General features: G+C 43.6%; 1 protein-coding gene across 1 annotated transcript in view; it reads left to right on the forward strand.

The window, feature by feature from the left end:
* Nucleotides 1-15,235, forward strand: part of col13a1 (collagen, type XIII, alpha 1) — a gene marked incomplete at its 3' end in the record, with an annotated part of 95,262 nt that extends 80,027 nt beyond the window's left edge. The window contains exons 30-41 of the mRNA XM_084460910.1: nt 944-1,015; nt 1,538-1,582; nt 2,192-2,233; nt 2,344-2,370; nt 3,348-3,434; nt 4,505-4,540; nt 5,541-5,594; nt 5,774-5,827; nt 6,060-6,095; nt 9,304-9,390; nt 11,745-11,783; nt 15,203-15,235. Of these exons, the coding sequence (XP_084317036.1) occupies nt 944-1,015; nt 1,538-1,582; nt 2,192-2,233; nt 2,344-2,370; nt 3,348-3,434; nt 4,505-4,540; nt 5,541-5,594; nt 5,774-5,827; nt 6,060-6,095; nt 9,304-9,390; nt 11,745-11,783; nt 15,203-15,235 (612 nt within the window). The remainder of the gene's footprint in view (nt 1-943; nt 1,016-1,537; nt 1,583-2,191; nt 2,234-2,343; nt 2,371-3,347; nt 3,435-4,504; nt 4,541-5,540; nt 5,595-5,773; nt 5,828-6,059; nt 6,096-9,303; nt 9,391-11,744; nt 11,784-15,202) is intronic.
* Nucleotides 15,236-19,846: the final 4,611 nt, after the last annotated feature.

Below are 19,846 nucleotides of genomic sequence, written 5' to 3' on the forward strand. Positions count from 1 at the left end.
GCCTCGTGAGACCATCCTGATCTCCTGAGCTCACGTTGTTTCACTCCGTGTGAAACAAACCATCTGGTTACTCCTGCGCAGGGGCACAGCTAAAAAACATGAAGGATAGATTTCATATCCACCCAAAATACTAGGCTTATGTATGAAATGAAAAAGACTAAAACTAAGGACATTTTCTCAATAATTGTAGTTTATTTTAGTTAGTTTTGTAAACACACAATACAGTTTTAGTTAGTTATCGTTTTTCTGTAAAGTCTAGTTTTTATTTTTATTTCAGTTAACTAAAATGTTTTTTCACACCTAGTTTTCGTTTTTTAGTTAGTTTTCGTTAACTATAATAACCTTGGTAGAGACAGAGCAGTCTGGGTTGGGGACAGAGCAGTCTGGGTTAGTAGAGGGACAGAGCAGTCTGGGTTAGTAGAGGGACAGAGCAGTCTGGGTTAGTAGAGGGACAGAGCAGTCTGGGTTGGTAGAGGGACAGAGCAGTCTGGGTTGGTAGAGGGACAGAGCAGTCTGGGTTGGGGACAGAGCAGTCTGGGTTGGGGACAGAGCAGTCTGGGTTGGTAGAGGGACAGAGCAGTCTGGGTTGGTAGAGGGACAGAGCAGTCTGGGTTAGTAGAGGGACAGAGCAGTCTGGGTTAGAGGGACAGAGCAGTCTGGGTTAGTAGAGGGACAGAGCAGTCTGGGCTGGATGGGCAGCATTGCGTCCCTCATCAGGTCATGTGATGTGGAGACATCACCACGCTTAACAACTCCAGGTTGGTATTAAACATTTGGCTCTTTTAAGACCCAATATTACGACAACGCCAAATCCTCAAACCCTTCATGCTTTGATTCTCTGATATGGAAATTAACCCCAAACCCCTAAAAAAAAAAGCACTAATTGAATCTTCCAGACAATATTTGAATGTTCACCCCCCCTCCCCTCCCTCTTGTCCTGTAGGGTTTAGATGGGCCCACCGGGGAGAAGGGGGTTGGAGGTGCCCCGGGCCCCATTGGATTGCCAGGCTCAATGGTACGCAATGGTGCCCCTCAAACTCCATCCTGCTGTATGCGACGTTCCACCTGACACCAGGGCTGCGTTCAAATTCAGCTAACGGCGGCGAACGTTCGTCGCAAACCTGTTTTCTCCAAACGGTCACATTTGAACGGCTTTTAATGAGTGTTACAAATAGTTCGCATAAACTTAATGTTCCAAAATACCGTTATAGGCTACAAGCCTGGGTCCGTTGTGATCCTCGTTCCGTTACCGGCGAACTACCTCTCCAGACTGTTAGCGTCTGTTAGCAAACGTTTGCGGCGAACACAAAGCTAACGGAAAATAGTTAGCTAACGGAAAATAGTTGGCTAACGTTCGCAAACGTTCGCTATGTTTCGCTGAATTTGAACGCACCCCAGGAAGACACGCAGTATTCACTCCTGAAGTTGTTCGTTTTACGAGTATGGTGTCTTATTCACTTGATGTGCTGTAGCCTGTGATATTAGTAGAGGCTACGTTTGTTGACGTTGTTTGTGTATTTGTTTACTTGGTGTCCAGGGTCCCAAGGGGGAGTCCGGGGAGAAGGGTGGAAGATCAGACATGGTAAGGCTCTGTGTCCGGTCCACTAGGTCATGACCCCTGTAGACCCTTGACCCCCGTATAGACCCTTCCGATGGAATGTTCAGTCACTAGGGTAACGACCTCCGGTGCGTCAGCGGGAACAAACAACGACAATCTGTGTTAATAGTCAAACGCTAGCAAGTCAAAAACCTTTTCAAAATGTCCGAATTAACTTGTTGTTCGGTGGTGGGATTATTATTTACAGTACATATCTCGACTGTTCTGTTTTTGCTGATGATACAAACCTGTTCCTGTCCCCCAAAATCCCATACAAACTCCATACAATTGATGATGACGATGATGTGAATGATGATAATGATATGACGTGTGAATGAATTCGGGAGGCTCAAGATATACTGTAGTCGCTTGTCATTTGTAACGTTAGTTCGCTAGCTAGCGCCGCTAACGTTAGCGTCACGGTAAAGCGGACGTTGAGATGGACGAAAGTGGTGTTGTTGTTTGGAATATGAACATTCCATCTTCTGGAACGTCCATTTTCCCCTTTGAGTATCAATACCTTCATCTGTGTGTGTGTGTGTGTGTGTGTGTGTGTGTGTGTGTGTGTGTGTGTGTGTGTGTGTGTGTCTGTAGGTCTATGGGCCCCCAGGACCCCAAGGACCCGTCGGCCCTGCGGTGAGTACCCATAATGCACCAGGGTACCATCAACAGAGAACATGCCAGTCAGTCAGTCACTGTACCTCTGGTGACATCTTTAACTGACGTTCTGTGTTCACATCCCTCAGGGACCTCAAGGACTCTCTGGGCCAAAGGTAACGTTATTTAAAGATTTTGACTAATTGGACAGAAGTTAGTCAATTAGTATTTGAGTCTTAGAATGATTGCATTTCTATCTTTTAAGTGATAATATTAAAATGGTTTATCTTTACTATAGTGATTTAAGGGGCAAATATCATTGATATACAGGTGCATCTCAGAAAATTAGAATATTGTGGAAAAAGTCCCTTATTTTCTGTAATTGAATTCAAACAGTGAAACATTCATGTATTCTAGATTCCTTACAGAAAGTGAAATATTTCAAGCCTTTTTTTGTTTTAATCTTCATGATTGTACAGTATGTTCATTTATACACTCAATACTTGGTGGGGGCTCATTTTGAACAAATTACTGCATCAAGGTGGAGCAACATGGAGGCAATCAGCCTTGAAATATTTCACTACATGTGTAATGAATCTATAATATATGAAAGTTTCACTTTTTGAATTAAATTCTGGAAAATAATGAACTTTCCACAATATTCTAATTTTCAGATTTGCACCTGTACAGTAACAGTACACTTTGTGTGCTAGTCACACCATCAGTAGCACAATAACTCCTCGTATATCAACTAAGAGTTGACTAGACTTGTACTGTATGGTTTGAACTACAGTACTTCCTGAATCATTCGTACAGTAGCCGGCTCTTAGTACAGTAGGCCTACTTGACATTGCTCTCTAAAAACAATACATGTGAAGTGGTTTCTATGTTATTGTCTTCAGGGTTGCTAGGATGTGGCATTAACCCTTTGAATACGACCACGTCACCGGCAACATTTTAAAAATATCTAACAAATATTTAATCATATAAAAAAAATATCTAACAAATCAAAAAAAATCCTCACTCCAACACTTGCTGAAAGCTGAGAAATTGCGCTTTCTAGTATTATAGGGAAAATCCAATTAATATTCGATATGTTGTCACTTTATTTTCACATGGTTGTTTGTTTGTTTGTTTGTTTGTTTTTGTTCAGGGGGAGCCAGGGATTGGCATGAGGGGCGAGAAGGGAGCGTCTGGTCAGAAGGGTGACAAGGGGGACAGGGGTCATCTTGGACTTCCTGTAAGTAAACCGGACCTAACCGTCCACACAACTCCACAAAAATCCCGTGAATTTGCAGTGGTTTCAGAATTGCTTTCCGTCTTGCAATTGTGTTTTTTTGGTTCAGATTCACCATGTTGTTCCCAGAGGTTGTGTTGGAACTGAGCATCTCGTAGGACTTCCTGTTGGGAGTTGTAGTTTTTTTACAGGCTGAGGCGTCAGAGCCAGGCAGCATGTTGACGTTGTCGTTGTCGCTTTGAAACTGTCACTCACCGAGGACATGTGGCTTTAATGTTGTCAAAGTGCATGAATGAGTAGTGGTGCATTCCACTTCACACGGGATATAAAATCACTAATGATGTCTTAACGAGCATAAAAGATTCAATATTAAAAGTATACCATTTTAATGATGTTATTTAAATAGCTTTGAACCGGAGGGACTGTTGGAATCCTTACTGTATTTCTCTAAAATGGTGGCGTGTACAGTCTTGGTATTGGGGTTTCTTTATCTGTGGTGGGAGCAGATTGGGGGTTGTTATTCAGTATGCTTCATGTATGAGTCACGTCATCAATGGCACAGTAACTCCTTTTGTCAATAAGAAAAACAGCTACTGTACTGTCACATATGAAAAGCATTCACCAATAGGTTTACTATCACACTGTATAACATAACTGTGAAGATGCATTTGTATTGAATTAGTAGTCAACTTCTAATACAGTACACTTACATTAAAGTTGTATAAGTTGTTAATGTATTAACCAACTACATGATCTAAGGTATAGATTGACATTGGTCATCTATACTGGATGTGATATCTGACCAAAAGGAGTTACTGACAATCTCTGTTTCTCACCTCATCACCCAAACATCACCTTCATTCGTCCAAAACCCAATGAAAGTCACACAAGTCACCGCTTCACTCACTCACTCACTCACTCCACATCCCTCACCCTCTCCCCACCTCCTCCCCTCCTCTCCTCCTCCTCCCCCTCCTCTCTGCTCTCCACCCACCCCCTCACCCTCTCCACACCCTCCTCCTCCTCTCCTCCTCCCCTCCTCTCTGCTCTCGAATGGTCTCCCCGCTGTCCAGGGGGCTCATGGGTTAGACGGCAGGCCAGGCCCAGTGGTGAGTGGCGCCCCCCCCCCCCCCCAACCCCTCCCACCCTCCTCTACCCCCCCCCCCCCCCCCCCCTCCTCCACGCCTCACCAGTCTGCATTGCTGTCTCGTCTTGTCTGCCTGTCTGCCTGCTTGCTTTGTACACTCTCTCCATGCCTGTCTGTCTGCCTGTCTGTCTGTCTGTCTGTCTGTCCGTCTGTCTGTCTGTCTGTCTGTCTGTCTGTCTGTCTGTCTGTCTGTCTGTCTGTCTGTCTGTCTGTCTTTCCAGTTGTATGCGGGGGGAGTTGCTCTGTGTTGAGGGCGCGCTGGCGTAGTGGCGTCGGTCTCACGGCTACGGCGGAGATCCGGTTCCTGTTTTTGAAACGTTAGCTGTGACCGCGTTTTAAAACGTGACCGGTGTGAACCGTCCGCACCAAACGCCAAAACGGCGTTCGACGCCGGAAGCTACGCCAGGCGCGCGAACCCTCACAGAGCTCTCAACCCGACCTCCTTGTTACCGTGACAGCCCGGCGGGTGCGCTGCGGCGCTTCCGAGCCCGGGCCCTGTGATGTCATACTTTGCCAGAGAGCATGCTGGGATGGCCGCGCTGCATGTGGATGAAGTCCAGTGCCCCGGGCAGTACTCTAGGGCGGTATGGCTCCGCCCAGCTGTCCGCTCCTCTCCCGTACGGACCTCCTGACCAGGGGGCGGAGCTCTCTCATAGCTCCTCCCTCGTTCCGCTCGGCGACGGCCGGTTCCGTAGCTCAACAAGCTCGGCGCGACGCTCGTCCCGTTAGAGACGCACAGGGAACCCAAATTCAACCATTCCTAGACCGACACACAGAACGATAAATAATCATTTCAAAACGACAGATGAGTGAGTCGCACAGAATCTGGAACGTTCTTTTGGGTTCCGTTCGCCGGCCGGCTTGTTGATCTACTGATGATGGACTGTGATGATGATGATGCTGTGACGTCGGTGTTGACTGATCCTCTGACCCGACCTCTGTTGACCCCCCGACCTCCACAGGGCCTCATAGGACCAGTGGGCGTAGCAGGGCCAGCCGGACCAAAGGGAGAGAGAGTGAGTACACACACACACACACACACACACAGATACACACACACGCACACACACACACACACACACACACACAGATATACACACACACGCACACACACACACACAGGTGAGATAAAGCTTTGATGACCACTTCTTCTCGTCGGATGAATAACGTACTGTCGGTCTGTCCATCCCTGCAGGGCATCAAGGGAGATGGAGGATCGCCTGGACCAATCGGCCCTCAGGGCATCCCTGTAAGGAACCTGGAACATCTCACCACGCTCATACCAGGACCGCAACAGCATGCCCACACTAACGATCAATTAGCTTGACTCAACAATTAATGTGTAGAATAATCTAGAACTCTAGAATACTCTGTGAATTCGTGCTGTGAAAGGCGCTATATAAATAAAGTTTACTTACTTACTTACTTACTTACTTACTTACTAGAAGGAACTCATGTTGCGTTCAATGTTGTGTTTTCAGGGTTTAGTAGGACCACAAGGATTTAAAGGGAATCGGGTAAGATAACAAAATAATCTTGCTTGTTCTACTCTGGATAGATTCAGTGTTATTGTGCAAATAGGAGCATGGTTTGTGTCAGTGTAGATATTATACACAGATAATGTGCCTCCTCATAAATTAGTGTACAAATGGCGCCCATGGTGGGTTCAAAGGCACTCTTGAGTGGCCAATCTGAATCCGAATGGTGATGTGAACATCAATCCCCTAATGGATATGCAGATACGCCATCAAATGTGCTCTTTGATGTGTGAGGAGAATGGCCATCGAGTCGTAGGATATAGACTGGCCATCGAGTCGTAGGATATAGACTGGCCATCGAGTCGTAGGATATAGACTGGCCATCGAGTCGTAGGATATAGACTGGCCATCGAGTCGGAGGATATAGAATGGCCATCGAGTCGTAGAATATAAACTGGCCATCGAGTCGTAGGATATAGAATGGCCATCGAGTAATAGAATATAGAATGGCCATCGAGTCGTAGAATATAGACTGGCCATCGAGTTATAGAATATAGAATGGCCGTCGAGTCGTAGGATATAGAATGGCCATCGAGTCGTAGGATATAGACTGGCCATCGAGTCGTAGGATATAGACTGGCCATCGAGTCATAGAATATAGAATGGCTGTCGAGTCGTAGGATATAGACTGGCCATCGAGTCGTAGAATAGAGAATGGCCGTCGAGTTGTAGGATATAGAATGGCCATCGAGTTATAGAATATAGAATGGCCATCGAGTTATAGAATATAGAATGGCCATCGAGTTATAGAATATAGAATGGCCATTGAGTTGTAGGATATAGACTGGCCATCGAGTTGTAGAATATAAAATGGCCATCGAGTCGTAGAATATAAAATGGCCATCGAGTCGTAGAATATAGAATGGCCATCGAGTTATAGAATATAGACTGGCCATGGAGTCGTAGAATATAGAATGGCCATCGAGTTGTAGGATATAGAATGGCCATCGAGTCGTAGAATATGTATTTATTTTGATATTATATTTTGATAAATAAATAATATATTTTGAGGTGAATTTCCTGGTGTTGCAGCAGCTTTTGACATCTCAAACTTGTAGGAAATAAGACAGAGATCTTCTTCTGAAGATCTTTAATCCAGATGAGGACTGGAATTAGTTAGAGAGCATAATACAATAGAGGAGATTACTACTAACTATTCGCCAGTTAAATACTTTTGGCTAAAATAAGCATTACCACAGATATAAGGTACAGTAGTATATTTTGAACTAATTTGTTTTCACTGTATGTATAAAGTGCATCATTACCACTCAGAAATTGATGAAAATGATACTGTACTCTAGTCCATGATGATACTTTTATGAGGTAAACAGAATTGTCCGGCAGAAAGCCCCAGAATTAAAGGACACAGTGTTCCAGTGTGCTAAAGTACAGTCATCCGTTTTCAAATGTCCCGTTTACCCTCCCTCTAAAATAATGTCTGTTTCCTTCCTATTAACCTTTGACCTTTGACTTCTTTAATATTCTCCCACCCTTGAAAGTCACAACATATCATTGACCTCCTCAGCACTTTCAACTGGCTTCCCGTCAGCTGAGAAAGATGATATTTATACATTATATATACATTTAATGAGCAGTGATGGCTACTTATACTGCCTACTATCTACAACAAGACGGTTAGCGGGTTAGCGGTTAGCGGGTATCGGGTGCATTTGATTCGGCTGCTCCAGTTGAAGGTGCTGCAGGCGGTGTGGGCGTGGCGCTGCTGTTACTCTGCCCTGTCTCCCTCTGTCTCTGCAGGTCTTCCTGTCCCCCTCCCCCCCCTCCACCCTGCTCCGTGTCCCGTCGCGGGCGGGGTCGCCCTCTCTCTCCCCCTCACACACCCTGGCCTCCTCCTGCTCCTCCTCCTCCTCCTGCACTCTTAACGTCGTAGTCCCGGGTTAATCTTCCTCTTCCTCCTCCTCCTCACTCACCTCCCCGCAACCGTCCCTTTTAATCTGTCCCCCTGGGTGACCGGGGCGCTCTCACGGCGTCGCCACGCCGACAGGCCGCGTCCACAGATGACCGTCAGGGCTGTGGGTGTTGAGGCGATGTTGTGAGGGTCGCTGGTCAGTCCAGGGTTTGACTCCTCCCACTTCCACTTCCCTCTCGATCAGACTCTAAATCAGATGACCGTTCAGCACTTGACCTTGGTGAGCAGATGAGACAATCTGGTTGAGTGGGATGATTATTAGTGTTATTAGATTATATATTAGTATTATTCATAATGTTATTGTTAGTATTACTATTATTATAATCAGTAGTATTATCATTGTTGATATTTTTATTATTATTATTATTTTTATTATTATTGAATAATGAGCCATGCTTTTTGCATGTGAGCTTTTTTTGCAGTTGTGTTATTTGTGGTGTTTTAGTGGTAAATCTGGCTGGTTTTGCTCCTAATGGTTTAAATCAGCAGAGGGAATGAATGGCGGCTCATTGGAACAGGCTAGTTCTAGATCTAGGTTCTAGGTTCTAGGTTCTAGTTCTAGTTCTAGTTCTAGGTTGAGAACAGGCTGAAATTAATAGATTGAGTAGTCGCACGTTAAAGCCCGAGGTTGACCCTGGTACTCGTACTGACTGTCTTTTAGTTTTAGCTGATGAATTTAATATAAACGGAGGGTGTTGAGGGCGTTAATGTCTGGTTATTGGTCCAGGTGTTTGTCGATACATAACGTTACGGTGTTGAGCTTTGTTGAGACGTTGTTGTTGTTGATTGTTGTTGACAAGTGCTGGTGCTGTGGCACGTTTTGTTTTGTTAGCATATCTCTGTTATTACCTCACCCAAAAGTCTTGTCAAAGATGAATCCAAATACAGAATGTTGTTTTGAGTTTCGTCAATGGACTTTCAGTAAACGAAATATGTTTCGTCTCAGAAGAGATAAAGAAGTAGAAAGAAAAGAGTCAAAAAGCTGCTCACCAACATCATTAGCTACTATCCCTCCTCCCTAACTCTCTCAACTGACACTCTCCAAACACTAAATTCCCTTCACCCTTCTTAAACAAGTGTACCCTCCTTCGTAAGCCCCCCAAACCACATCATATTTGACTTTAATGTACTTAATTACTTTTACATCATGTAAAATCTCAAAACTAGACTTATTTACGTTTAGTCCTAAGAAACAAATTCTGTTGACTTTGCCCACCAGTAGAGGGAGCCTGTCTGATTGAATGCTGTTGTTCGCAGGGGGAGAGGGGCAAGAAAGGCAACAGGGGGGCGAAGGGTGATAAGGGAGACCAGGGCGCCCCCGGCCTAGACGCCCCCTGTCCGTTGGTACGTCCTGTCCTCACTGTCCCGCCCGCCGGGAGACACCGGGAAGGCCGGCCCCTCAGAACAGGAAACCACGGCGGCCCGCGCGCCCCCGGTCCTCCGCGTTCTGGGGCCGATTTCCTTTTGTCTCCGCGCTAATTAACCTCCGTGGGGTTTGGTCCGAGTGTCCAGGATTAGAAAAAAGACATAAATATAATCAATAATAATAATAAATAATGATTCAGCTTGTATTGGTCTTAAAGTAGAGACCGGGCAAGATGATAATGGGACAGTTGAGATGGTGGGTGAATAGCCAATAGCAGACCAGGGTGGTCCAGGGACCAGAGCCAATAGCAGACCAGGGTGGTCTAGGGCCCAGAGCCAATAGCAGACCAGGGTGGTCCAGGGCCCAGAGCCAGTAGTGGACCAGGGCCCAGACCCCATCGGAGAGGTTTTTCTTTCCCACGATTGAGACTGACAGGAACCAGGCAGTCACTGATGATGAATGGCAACACCACCCCCCCCCCACAACCCCCCCCTCCACCTCCAGCCCCGGAGCTCCGCCCTCCACCCTCTCCTCCAATGAGGATCTTCCTCCGACACCCGCCCCGTCGCTCACTCACCTCAGCCCCGCCGGTTCCCGTCAGTCCCAGGCCTGCCTGCATGTCCGGGCGCGCCTGCTCCTCTAGGGGGCGCCGGGACGGATCCCGAGGAGCCGGCACACCGTCCTGTCGGCCAGCAGGGGGCGCTGCAGCTGCACATGTTTACATGGTTGATTTCGCAAACAGGGGTTCCGAGGCTTTAAAGGGGAGAAAGGTGAACCGGGGCTGCCCGGCCTGGACGGGCTGGACGCCCCTTGTCCTGTGGTATGGTGCTCTCTGTCCCTTCCCAGCATGCACCTGGGCTTCCCTAACCACTCCCCTAACCCCTCCCCTAACCCCTCCCTCTCATTGGCTGCACCAATAGGGATGAATCCGAATCTAACCACGCTGACTCGACGTAATCGAACCCTTAGCTTTTAGCTTTGACCTGTTATTAACGATAACCCTTTAACATTTGGAAAGACGCCTGCTTGTATACTTTTACTTGAAACCCTAGTTACTTCTAAGTATGCATACTGCTCGTCCACATGTTAGATTGACATGCATGTGTGCTGGATGTGTGCGTAGATTGACCTGCATGAGGATGTGTGGCTACTAATTATTATTATTATTATTAAAAATAATGGATACTTACCCATCTCAATTCGACTTATGTTTACATTCTTAATTTCAAACTTAGCTCAGACTGTAGTGGAATCAGACTCCTCCCCTATCGCATGCACAGAGCACCAATTTAACAACCTTTTCTTAACTCTCTCAATTCGCAATAAACCCCGCGGTTTGAACTTTGAACCAGGAACCAGTCATTAATGTGACGTGCCTCTTTTGTGAGAGGGGTTGAATTGGAGATATTAAACGCTAGGTAATATCTCTAGCTCTTTGGCTGATGTTAACGTCTTTCCAACACAAGGACTGCGCTCCTTCATACTGAACTCCATATTCATCTACTGTCTACTGTATGTAAAATAAGACATTCTTCCTCACTGTGCACACACACATTCATAAGATACAGGTACACACATTCATAAGATACAGGTACACACATACATTCATAAGATACAAGTACACACACAGGTACACACACATTCATAAGATACAGCTACACACACATTCTTAAGATACAGGTACACACACATTCATAAGATACAGGTACACACACACATTAATAAGATACACACACACACATTCATAAGATACAGGTACACACACACATTCATAAGATACAGGTACACACACATTAATAAGATAACACACACACACATTCATAAGATACAGGTACACACACATTCATAAGATACAGGTACACACACACATTCATAAGATACAGCTACACACACACATTCATAAGATACAGTACACACACACATTCATAAGATACAGGTACACACACATTCATAAGATACACACACACACATTCATAAGATACAGGTACACACACACACTCATAAGATACAGGTACACACACACATTCATAAGATACAGGTACACACACATTCATGAGATACAGGTACACACACACATTCATAAGATACAAGTACACACACACATTCATAAGATACACACACACATACAAACACAACACAGGGTCATGAGACTGGATGTACAGTAGAACCAGATATCAAACCTATCCTCCGATTGTGTAACAGCTGACACTGCCCATCTGCCTTAGTGAGATGCACTGAGTTGAACCTGTTGGTTCTGCATGGTTCTGCTGTGCATCTCTAGTCCCTGTAGCACCGTGACCCACTGTTTGACTCTGCTCCTCTCCCCCCTCAGGGAGACGACGGCCTACCGGTACCAGGATGTTGGAATAAAGTAAGTGTGAGGGTGAAATGAGCGTGATTCTTTGATGTGGCCATGTTTGCATCTTGGGTTAACACATCGCTTGGCATTACAGTGTTTGACTGTCCCTGTAGTAAAATCATAATAATCATCATTATAACTAATATCGCTAAACCTAATTTGCATTTAACGTCATAATCCTCTTGTTTTCTCCTTGCAGTGACGATAACTACAGAGTGGCATGTGTTACTGTACATAGAATATTTATTTTTGTACTTTTTATGTGCTCTCTTATACTGAAAGAAAAAAAAGAAAATCATGAAAAAAAAAATGCAGGATGTTTGTACAGATGTTTGTATTTTTTAGTACTTGTAATAATAATAATGTGTATCTATTGGTTTGTTATATCTATGCATTATTTCAACGTGTTTGAATAAGGAAAAATAATGTGGCTGCATATGCATGATATTTGTGCATACTGTTAAGCAGATAGTGCCTATTAACTTATTGTATCATGTGGTTTTGACGTGTTGTGACCATGCCGCACTGCATTGTGGGGCTGGAAAGATTAAGTGTGATGCTGGAAAGAGGGTTGGCATTTTTTTTATTTTGAAGTTCCTAGTTGAACCCTCTTTACAGAAATAAGAATGTCTTCAATGAACACGCACTGCAAATAGTACAGACCAGAACACACCCCTCTCCTGAAATAGTACAGACCAGAACACACCCCTCTCCTGAAATAGTACAGACCAGAACACACCCCTCTCCTGACACAGCAGATAGTACAGCCCAGAACACACCCCTCTCCTGAAAGTGCAGATAGTACAGCCCAGAACACACCCCTCTCCTGAAAGTGCAGATAGTACAGACCAAAACACACCCCTCTCCTGAAAGTGCAAATAGTACAGCCCAAAACACACCCCTCTCCTTAAAGTGCAGATAGTACAGACCAGAACACACCCCTCTCCTGAAAGTGCAGATAGTACAGCCCAGAACACACCCCTCTCCTGAAAGTGCAGATAGTACAGCCCAAAACACACCCCTCTCCTGAAAGTGCAGATAGTACAGACCAGAACACACCCCTCTCCTGAAAGTGCAGATAGTACAGACCAGAACACACCCCTCTCCTGAAAGTGCAGATAGTACAGCCCAGAACACACCCCTCTCCTGAACGTGCAGATAGTACAGACCAGAACACACCCCTCTCCTGAAAGTGCAGATAGTACAGCCCAGAACACACCCCTCTCCTGAAAGTGTAGATAGTACAGCCCAGAACACACCCCTCTCCTGACACTGCAGATAGTACAGCCCAGAACACACCCCTCTCCTGAAAGTGCAGATAGTACAGCCCAGAACACACCCCTCTCCTGAAAGTGCAGATAGTACAGACCAGAACACACCCCTCTCCTGAAAGTGCAGATAGTACAGCCCAGAACACACCCCTCTCCTGAAAGTGCAGATAGTACAGACCAGAACACACCCCTCTCCTGAAAGTGCAGATAGTACAGACCAGAACACACCCCTCTCCTGAAAGTGCAGATAGTACAGCCCAGAACACACCCCTCTCCTGAAAGTGCAGATAGTACAGCCCAGAACACACCCCTCTCCTGAAAGTGCAGATAGTACAGCCCAGAACACACCCCTCTCCTGAAAGTGCAGATAGTACAGACCAGAACACACCCCTCTCCTGAAAGTGCAGATAGTACAGCCCAGAACACACTCTCTACAGTACATATGTTTAGCTTATGCGTGTGTTTAGCACAATTCACCAGTACCTCCAAACAAAAACATCTTAATCGTGTAAAGAGGGCTTCAACTAGGACTGCTTGATCATATTCAGCATTTAGGCGTACAGCCATTCTAAGCTACGATGCAAACCAACCATTCTAAGCTACGGCTTCACATTAAGTATAACCTTACTGGCCTCAGTTTGTTAAAGCTATCTGTAAATACTGTTGACAACATCCAAGCAGTCGCCACTTCCTGCTTTTTCATTATCAGACTCTTTTTTTGTTTGTTAGAGAACTCTTTGATAGAAGGTTTCTAAATTGATGGCAGTGTAAACTCATGAAGCTTTTTTTTTTTTGGGATGACTGACCATTGCTGCTCACCCCTAGGCACGCTGCCTCGCCCCAGCGAACCTCATCCATTTATTTATATATGAAGAAAGCTATTAATCCACATTATGAAGTTTTGTTAAGAAATAGGTAATGAGACGTTGTATTTACAGCCGTTGAAAGGAGGGCAGCTCGTGTCGTTGAGTGTGGATGCTCTTGTTAAAGGAGAATGCTCGTTTTTGACAACCTGGACCTTATTTACGACATATTATAAGACGTTTGACTCACCAAGATCACTTTGGTGTAATTCGGAGGCCTGTAGAAGAAATTTAAAATCCAGCGCGAGCCAGTATATCCATGTAATGGCGGTGGTCGGGGCAACGGGAATGCAGTTTCTAAAAATCTATTTTCTGCCACGAAACGGTTGTTTTCATCAATCTGTCTTGATGAATCGCTAGTTGTGCTTACATAGAGCAAGGGCCTGTTGTGGTTTTTCACACGCCTCTGTAATATGATCTTTCGAAACGTCTTTAGACACGAAATAGCTTCCCCACTCGCTCCAGCACGCATGCGCACAGCGCGCAATCGTCGCTCCAGCACGCTGTGCGCATGCGTGCCGGAGCAAGTGAGGAAGCTATTTCGTGTCTAACAACGTGGTCCAGGTGGTCAAAAACGAGCATTGTCCTTTAGACTCTGTTAAGAGTTGAATCAGTGTTTGAGAAGCGGATGAGGGGCCGTCGGAGCTCTCTCCACTAACTGCTGCTCTGTGGGGGGGGGGAAAAAAGAAGCTACAAAAAAAGAAGTTGTGTTTGTGTTTCGCTCTGCCTGTAAATGTATAGTATAGCTAGACTGAGAGATTGTCAGATTCCCACTGTTAATAAAGTTGTCATCAGGTCATCATAAGCTTTAGTACAGACTTGTGCCTTAATCGCTCACGCCCCAGTCGTTGTATCGAAAGTCCACGAGGAATTGTGGAATGTGTACAAGATGTTTTCTTTTTTTTATTCATTATGTTCAAAATGACAATCAGAAATAAATATACATTTCTATAAGAACAATCCATTGCTTGTTTAAAACAGTAGCATTGCACGGTAGCATTAATCAGTATGGCCTGTGTGGAAGAGTGTGTGTTCCTGGCCAGCGAGGGTTTGAAGAGTGTGTGTTCCCGGCCTGCAAGGGTTTGAAGAGTGTGTGTGTGTGTTCCTCACCGCATGTATGGACTGAGCTGCCTGAGGTAAGTTGTTTGAATTTAATAACTCAAGGATTGCTGTTTATGATTTTTCGTCAACCGTACAGTCATGGTGATATTTGTAGTTTAGCTCGAAGGAGCGTTACTACTACATATGATTCTCATGTTTCTCCTGTGCTCTCATGAAATACATTTGTTTTTCAAAGGGTCAAAATCCTTTCCAACTGGCCAAGAAGTAGCGACAGCAGAGACCTGCTGCTCTGCGACGCCGCGCTCAAAAGCTGCCGTGTGGACAACTTGAAGACGCGAGGACGTATCTCTTGAGTTCTGACCCAAGCGGGCCACCGTTTCACGGATGTTCCAGAAGGCTGGAGCGAGTGGGCAGCAGCACGCCGCTCTCGCGTCAGTGAGCAGTGAGACTTCCGGTCAAAAAGGAATTCTGTCCATTTCATGGGTTTGCTGAAGGACATTCGGGTGGACAAACCGCGACAACGACAGAGACAAAACGCATTTCTTTGAGTTTCATATGGTTGATTCGTTCATCTACTTTATTCACTATGTGAAGGCGAGGCGCGGACTTTTTTATTGTGTATAGTTTCCTGTGTTTTTATCTGACGTCAACGACTGTGATTGAAGAACCCAGAGCAGCTCACAGAACAGATCGATCCCTCGGTGTTCATGTGTTTCCAAGACAAACCAAAACACAGAAGGAAACACTTATTGATGATTCCTAATATCAAACTCACTGCCTTCTCTATACTCGGGTGTTTCAGGAGGAACACACTTGTGTCCCTGTGCCCAAGGTTAAACTTTGACACCAGCATAACAACATTTTTGTTGGTTATATGTATTTATACATGTACATTTATTCACATTCTTATAATGGGATGTTTAATGATGCCACGTATTAAATGCTGTAACTGTAAGTATTGTATAGTGTAGGATTCATGTATGTATATAATTCATTCTACAACTTTGTTATTATATGTTATTACTGTATTAGGCAACATGGCATCCCCATAACTACAGTACAGGAGCACATTGGTCACTTTTAGGTACAGTGCAGTCTACCATGAAAATATCTACTTGTTTGTACTGAACAAAACCAGCAATAGAGAAATTGTGGCTTCCGTTATACTTTTTTAAAATACAGAGCTTTAAATTTCCTTAAATCCTTTTTGATGTTCATGGTAGACTTGATTTGACCTTAACATGCTAAACCTCACAGGTCATCTAGCATCCCTGGGAACGTTGGTCTCCGTAGAAACACTCTACCTACAACTGGCCCCCACAATGTCTAGTTAATGTGGCCCTAATAGCAGGTGTTCAGTGTGAGAGGTTGCATAAGTGTGCTAAATGCAATCTCTCTTCTAAAATGAACATTTATTGAAGCCATCTGCTGGAGTTAGAGAGTTGACATCAACACGTTGAGGGATGGGGTGAGAAGCGTGCGTTATGACCCCTACTGTACATGTTCATATGCAGCCTCGAGACACACTGTACCTCACATTCAAACTACAGTTCAAAGCGGATGTTGGGTGATCGTGTGACGGGTCGGTCTAGTTCCTGGACGGAGTTCTGTATTTCAAATCAATGATCCATCAGGCTGCACATGCGCATCTCTAACTAATCAACATGAATGAAACGCTTGCTTCCCAAAATACCTTCTTGATGACTAGTCCCAGTGTTTTTGAAGCTTTTACCCAAAATACAGGGGGTGACAGAAAGATTTGAAGGGAGCATTTAAGCATTTCAACTGATTCATATTAAGCATGCAAACAATTGATTACAGACTGTGATGGAATTGAATTCAAAGCCGTCACCTGATACAGTGTCAGTCTCGTCAATGACAAATCATCCCTTGTGCTTTTAATAACATTGAACACAAACGTTCCTGTTTTATTGAGAATTCAATGCACGAAAGCATTCCTTGTGTCATTTTGACAACCATCTTTTAACCAGACCTGGGTTGTTTTTATTTATTTCATTTACTCGGGGTGTTTGGTGTTGTTTGGCATACATTAAGTGTGCTGTTACACTTTGGGGATTATTTCATTGGTTATATTTTCCGAAAACAAGCGGAAATAAGTTCAGAAAGAACAAAATGATACACATACAAAATGCTATGCTTTGAGAATCCAGTCATCTTACTGGTAAAGTATTGCGTGTATCTTAAATTGGCAGTTTTTCCTTTTAGTAGTGTTAATTATATTAAATTAATCCTTTACCAGGTACAGTAGGTACACTAACTATAATTGCATAGTGATTATTTTGATGATAAGATTGCTATCCATTGCCCCTAACTTGAAATAACTTTTTTTTTTAAATCAGTAATGTGTTTTCAGTGGTGCAGAAACCTGGTAATTTACTCTTCTCTAAGACAATTAATTAATAATAATAATAATTAATTAATTAAGCTCGTCTCTGTAGGTTTGTGTTCGTTACATTTCTGCTTTCTTCACATTTATATTTTGCACAATGAGGGAAGTAGCTTACTCTTTAATGGACAGAATCATATGTTTGTGTTATACATATAGCCTATATATATATATATGTATGTTATATTGCTTTGGTATACATTTCCTTATTGACACAACTTTGTCTTTCATTTATCATCTTGACATGTTAGTGTACTCGTCATGTAATATCTCAAATAGAGACAACAGATGCATACTAAATTAATATACTGTACGTCCTGTAGGCTATATAGAAAACCCATTCACATAATGTCCTTTTTCATCTTTCTTTGTGACAGTTGCAAACACTACAACTTCAGTAATCCAATCTCTTTTTCTATATGAAGAGTTCACCTTTTATTTTTGTATGTTTTTGAAAGGATGGATTTATATTGAACGTTAGGTTGGAGTTCAGCATTTGGTCGGATTTCCCAGTCTACCTGTGTTTCTATGCATTCTGTTTCTACAGTCCTGTATGAAGTGGATAAGTGCATGTTCTCTAACTCGTCTGTGTTTGAATCAGGACAGAAGAGGAGGCTTAGGAGACACACTTTAGCAAGCTTAGTACCCAATACCTGCCTTTGATTTGCATTTTCTATCTGAACTATCTCCACTATGGAAGACATGGATAGAAGTCGAGATGTATTATATTATTTAAAAGAAACAAACATTTGTGTGATCATGTATTTCTTTGAGTTTCAGTACGTAACTGATAACAGATAAATGGGCATTTATTTGATTTGTTGTTAAAACCGTCTGCATGCTGATGTAGTTGATAACCACTATTCACATGTAGGAAGTGTAATTTGATAGATTTATAATTTCAGCGATCGAACTTCAGGCATGTAACGTGTTTGATGTGTCACATATGCACAGCAGGAGGAGAGGTCAGTTCAGTGACCTTTGAGAAATTCCCTCTGACCTTACGTTTCTTAAAATGGCTGCAAATAGAACATTGAATGGAGATGTAAAAGTATTTTTCCCCCCAAAGATTCAATGTTAGTTTTACCATAGTCAAAATATACTCGATCCACAGTTGAGTATTTTACAGAGTTCAATGAGTGTGGTGTCAAAATTACTGTTGATAACGTTTTTATTTTCAGAAACTGTTTTTACTTTTTATATACAGTACCATAAATGGCAGCTTTAGGTATTAATTGCCAAGACAGATTCAAAACACTTGTCAAAAATTCAAAATAAAGGAGTTAAGTATGACGTGTTGGCATATTATTTACGTCTGGTCCAATTGTGTGAACTATTGACCGAGTATGTTATGTGAATTTATGCGAATAATCCCAAAGACTAAACAGATAAAGTGTATGTTATCTTTGCAAAGAGGAGTTTCTGAGGTTCCTGCATGAGCGCCACTCCACCACCAGGGGTCGCCAAACACGCCGGCTTCTTCACCCTTTCCTTCACGGAGCTGAGTGGGAGTGAGACAGATGATAGGATGTGAGATGTGAGACAGATGATAGGATGTGAGATGTGAGACAGATGATAGGATGTGAGATGTGAGACATGATAGGATGTGAGATGTGAGACAGATGATAGGATGTGAGAGACACAGTCGGACCTTGCGGGAGCAGAAGAAGAAAGATCAGACAATTAGGACCAAGGAAATTAGTTAAATTAATCTCACCTGATGAAGGTGGACATCTAGACATGAAGTAAGCACTTGGACATCAGCTGGACATCGGACGGACTGTAAGTAGGCTTGTATAATCCCGTGTGTAGCCTAAATCAGTTTATAGGATAATTAATCACCGTTAACACATCTGTTTTTGTATTTGGTTTAGGTGTTGTATTGTTTTAATTGTCCGTAGCCCGTGGGATTCAAATTAATCAGCCTAGGCAATTACACACACTCGCTGTGGTGTAGGTTATTTGTTGCATGATGTTTATATGTTTATGTTTATATGTTTATATATGTTGAAGCTCCCAATTAGAAGTAAAGGCTACATTTTGAAATGAGACATTCAACTTGATTCACCCGAACTCAATTCCAAAAGAGTTTTTGTAACCATCTCTGTGTATGAAGTAACCTATTCGTTTAGAGCAGGGGTGCCCACACCTTTTCAGCTTGGGAGCTACTTTTAAAATGACCAAGTCCAAATGATCTACCTACATTAAAAATGCTAAACATATTTTTATATATATATATACACTGAGTATATCTTATGTTGGTATACCTTGCATACCTGCATGAACCCGTATGGCACAATACAACACAACATTTTTGGTCATTAGCCTACCTTACTCTGATGACTTGCACTGAATGGAATCAGCCAGGGTTGCATAGTCCGGGCAGTAGCTGCTGGTAGCCATCCTCAAGCAGGCCTCCAAATGATCATCAGTCATGGTGGAACGGTATTTGGACTTAATAATCTTCATGTG

The sequence above is a fragment of the Borostomias antarcticus genome, assembly GCF_949987555.1.
Source record: "Borostomias antarcticus genome assembly, chromosome: 34".
NCBI lineage: Eukaryota > Metazoa > Chordata > Actinopteri > Stomiiformes > Stomiidae > Borostomias > Borostomias antarcticus.